This window comes from Ctenocephalides felis, unplaced genomic scaffold (genome assembly GCF_003426905.1).
Source record: "Ctenocephalides felis isolate EL2017-DRISC unplaced genomic scaffold, ASM342690v1 CF-g0.4_SCAFFOLD_03573, whole genome shotgun sequence".
NCBI lineage: Eukaryota > Metazoa > Arthropoda > Insecta > Siphonaptera > Pulicidae > Ctenocephalides > Ctenocephalides felis.
Window position 1 is genome coordinate 16,646,883 of NW_020539727.1, and position 4,748 is coordinate 16,651,630.

General features: G+C 30.7%; 1 protein-coding gene across 1 annotated transcript; it reads right to left on the minus strand.

Annotated features, from left to right (window-relative positions):
- Nucleotides 1-240: 240 nt before the first annotated feature.
- Nucleotides 241-1,498, minus strand: LOC113389653 (zinc finger protein 525-like). Its single transcript, XM_026626672.1, has one exon. It carries the CDS (start codon nt 1,496-1,498, stop codon nt 509-511), a length of 990 nt encoding a protein of 329 aa, XP_026482457.1. The 3' UTR covers nt 241-508.
- Nucleotides 1,499-4,748: the final 3,250 nt, after the last annotated feature.

Here is a 4,748-nt window from a genome sequence, read left to right on the forward strand (position 1 = left end):
AGAACTCGTAAGTGCTAATCAATAAATTATATAATTATAATATGTAATAATTGCTTTTATTATCAATGAATAAATGCATATTATTTAATGTTTTATATTCATAATTTATATTAAAAGTAAGAATATTTTATAACATATTTACAAATATTTAAGTTCAATTTAACAATATGTTGAGATACATTGTTTTTCTTCACTCTTCCGATTATGACGTGCCATGTGTGTCTTCAAATCGATTGATTGTGTAAATGCTTTATTGCATATTTCACATTTGTAAGGACGCTCTCCATGATGAATCAGCATGTATTTCTTCAAATTACTCGGATGTCTGAATGTCTTGTTACAAATAGTGCATTCGTGAAAGCACTCATCGCTGTGAATGAGCATGTGTTGTTTCAGATTATTTGATTGCGTGAAGGCCTTTTTGCATATATTGCATTTATGGGGATGTATCTCTTCATGTACCAGCATGTGATTCTTCATGTCACTTAATTGCGTGAATGTCCTATTGCTATGTTGCATTCAAAGGGGCGCTCTCCTTGTGTACCAGCATGTGTTTTTTCATAGTACCTGATTCTGTAAAGGTCTTCTTGCATATATTACACTCATGCAGTCGCTCACCATTGTGAGTGACCATGTGTTTCTTCAGATGGTATAAAAGTGAGAATGTCTTATTACAAATATTGCATTTATGAGGGCGCTCACCACTGTGAATGATCATGTGTCTGTTCAGACTATTTAAATGTCTGAAAGTCCTATTGCATACATTGCATTCATGAGGACGTTCTTCATTGTGTATCAGCATGTGATTTTTCAGACTACGTGAATGCGTGAATGTCTTATTGCATATACTGCATTCATAGTGTTGCTCATCACTGTGAATAGGCATGTGTTCTTTCAGATGACTTGTAGTTATGAACGTCTTATAGCATATATTGCACTTATGAGGACGCTCACCACTATGAATGAGGAGGTGAGTTTTCAGATAAGATTTTAGTGTGAACGTCTTCTTGCATATACTGCACTCATAGGGACGCTCACCACTATGGGTGAACATGTGACTTTTCAGATAGCGCAAGTGAGTGAATGACTTATTGCATTCACTGCATTTATGTGCACGCTCACCAGTGTGAATGGCCATGTGATTTTTCAAAACACGTAATTGATTGAAAGTCTTTTGACAGATTTCACATTTGTAAAGGCGTTCTTTGCTATGACTAGGCTTGTGATCGACCATGTGTTTTGTTAGATGATGGGAATCTGCGAATGATTGATTACAAATATCACAATCAAAAGACTCCTGTTTGACTTCGTCTTCAATTGTCACCTCGGAGTTCATGAATCTTTCTAAACATGTATCATTATCCTTAGAACACGATTCAGATTTAACAATAGCATCAAATTCATCATCATTTTTGCTTTCAATGTCTTCTGCTGAATATTCTGGTGGTTCAATTTTAATCCCCTGATCATGCATAGACGTAATTGTTTCGTCTGACATTTTTAAATATTTCTAATACTTATACTCTATATTTACGAAATTATTCTTACGAAATAATAATCTAATTTAAACAACGCTTAAAAACCTAGATAATATAATTAAAAATATTACAAATGCTTTCAACGCTTTCAACTAAAATTTAGTTCATTATTTGACATGTGAAGCATAGAGCAATGCTTTTATAAAGATGAGACATTTACCAAAGCGCGTTGATATTTAACAAGTGGCGCCGCCCTTTTTCAAATGCATTACCGTTCTCTATGTCTGAACTGGCAACAAACGTCTTTACTATTAATTTTAAAATGATTATTACCTAGACAATAAATTAATAATAAATGATTTAGAAGAGACTTTATTAATTCCAAGTCCTGCAAAAGATCTTTGTTGATCTTTGAGCAAAGAAAAGCTTTGTTTGTTTATTTCTAACCTAGATCATGTTCGAGAGCTGAAGATGGAACCTACATATATCCAAAACGTGGACAATAAATAATAATTTTTTAAAAAACTTTTTGGTTTTTTCTTACTATTGGATTCCTTGTCCGAAACTCAACACATATATACAGATCAAAAAGTTAGGACATTTTTACTAGCTAATAAATTTAAAATTGGTTCAGTAGTTTAGGAGCACATTTTGTATAACTACGTGACACACACACACACACACACACACACACACACACACACACACACATATATATATATATATATATATATATATGTATATTTTTTCATTTTTATTTTATAAACATGAAACTCTTTCACTTCAAAAAACTATTTATCTCTATCAAGGGTTGTCCAACCCTAACTTTTTTAAAAATTTTGCATAATGCAGAAATAAAAATGCATACAATTCTAAATTTTCATCCTCCTTTCACAAATCTCTATTTCATAATAGCTATCTCAGTAGTTGAATAACTTTTCACCACACTGAGTGTTTTTTACTGAATTTTAATTCATATTTTCCTGACCTTATGATAACACATAAATTCTATTTCGAAAAACAATTTATTTTTATAAAGATCTTTATTACTTTATGTAGGGTAAATATTGTTTATTCATATTAATCTTTATATTAATTGGTTTTTAATATTAAGCTTATATTGGTTTTGAATGAGATTTCAATATTGTTTACTAATATTGGATTTATATGGAGCCCATATTGGTTTTAATATTGTTTTTATATGGAAAATTTTTAACAGAATTATGTTAAAGCATTATTGCTGAACTATATAGAGCTCACATAAAGAAAAATTTTGCCCCACGATTCGTTTCTACTTGGAAAGTTGTATATTATCTTTCCCGATGCGCACAAACAGTACATAGTTGATAAGTGATTTGCATTAAGAGCAATTTTTGCAAAGAAATAGAGATTGCATATTAAAATCTGAAGATACAACAGTTTTTGATAGGAAACTATAGGTACCATACAAATCTATGACAAAGCTTCAAAATTTTCCACTCTCTCAATTTTTATATATGTCAGACAATTTGCTGATCCTGCCACATAACAATATGATTTAAAAATAAATTATCGGATTTAACAACGTAATTCAAAAGTTATTGAATTAATGAAAAGCGCGGTAACAATATATCAAAATTTTGAAACTCTAAATGTGCCAATTCAATTTAAATAAAATCAGTTTCAGATTAGCTTGGCTCTTGCAAAGACTATTGAGAGACATTTACATGTGACCTGCTTTGCAGTGGGTAAACTATTCATTTATTTTTGAAGTAAAACTTCTTTATGCGCGACTAGGGTGTAATTCTGTACAAATGCAAGGGAAGTGCGTTACGGTCGAGTCGAGTGCCAATGATTCTTCATTCGCTCTCGATGAGATCATTTCTATACGGGTCGATTGTGATTAGCCGTCGTGTATGCGAATAGATTTCTGTCGTTGTATGCGTACCGGCATCAACGATGTATGCGTACCGATATCAACAAGAAAATCGGCATAGATAAATACACATTTTGAGGTTACATGGTAGTACAAATCTTGATTTAACGAAAAATGCCTAAATCATAAGAATATTTTAGCCTGTTCGTTAAAAATAATAAAACAAATTAAACATTTGTGCCGTGTACTAAACGTTAGTTTATTGATTAGAAATTATTTAGTACTTTCTATAAATTTTTGAAGTTATTTAAATAGAAAATATTTTTTAGGCAAGACAGATATTACAGCTATTCAGAGAATGAGATTATATCGCCAGCAAAAAAGTAAAAAAAATTCAAGCAGTCAATGAATGTATGTTAATTTTTAATTGCATTAAGTTCTAATAATCCATTGTGTGAACGAATATTATAGAATTTATTAATCAGCAATTATTCATTTCTCTAATGAAGGTTCATTTTTAAATTACAATGACTAACCGATCATGTCATAAATTTTTTTTAACTGTTTCATCCAGCAATCAGAAAAAGAATTCTTATAAGCTAAATTGACAATGTTTGAAAGCAATGTCTAAGAAGAACTCCAGAGAGATCTTCTTAGTTTAACAATTGATAAGATGATGTTATATTGAAGCTAATCTAAGACTGAATCTAAAGGCCATTGACGTTTCAATCTTCTTATGCCAAATGATTGGGTAATGTCGCCTATTGAAGAGTTTGAAATATTTAACTGAATGATTTGACAATATTCTCTGCATTATATCTATATTAGATTTGTAAGTCCACCCCCAGAGCTCAATTCCGTAGGTCCAGATTGGTTTAACGATTGATTTATATAGCAGCAACTTATCTTCAACAGAGAGCTTGGACTTTTTACGCAGTAGCCAATTAAATTCTTTCATTTTCATCATTATTTGATGCTGTTTTGTGTTTATGTGGCTTTTCCAAGTAAGTCTGATGTCTAAATGGAGACCAAGATATCATTTCATATTTGAATATGACTTGAATTACATTATTGTTTTTAAATATTATACATACGAGTATTCTTAATGGTATTATAAATATATAATTTATAATTTATCATCATATAAATGTGTATAATGGTTGACACTGATAAATGTGTGCATCACGAGTGTTACCATATTACTAATAAACAATATTTAAAATTGTTATATGATGTATTTATTTTTACTTAAATGCCATCTTGTACAGTAGCAAATAAGTTTTACTTCAATCGGGTGTGAACCTTACGCGCACTCTTTTTTTGTTAGTTGCTCCTTTCACTTATGTACCACATTATAGTTATTTTCGTACTAAACGTTTTATACTAAAAATATTGTTTGTGGCAACACAGCGTTT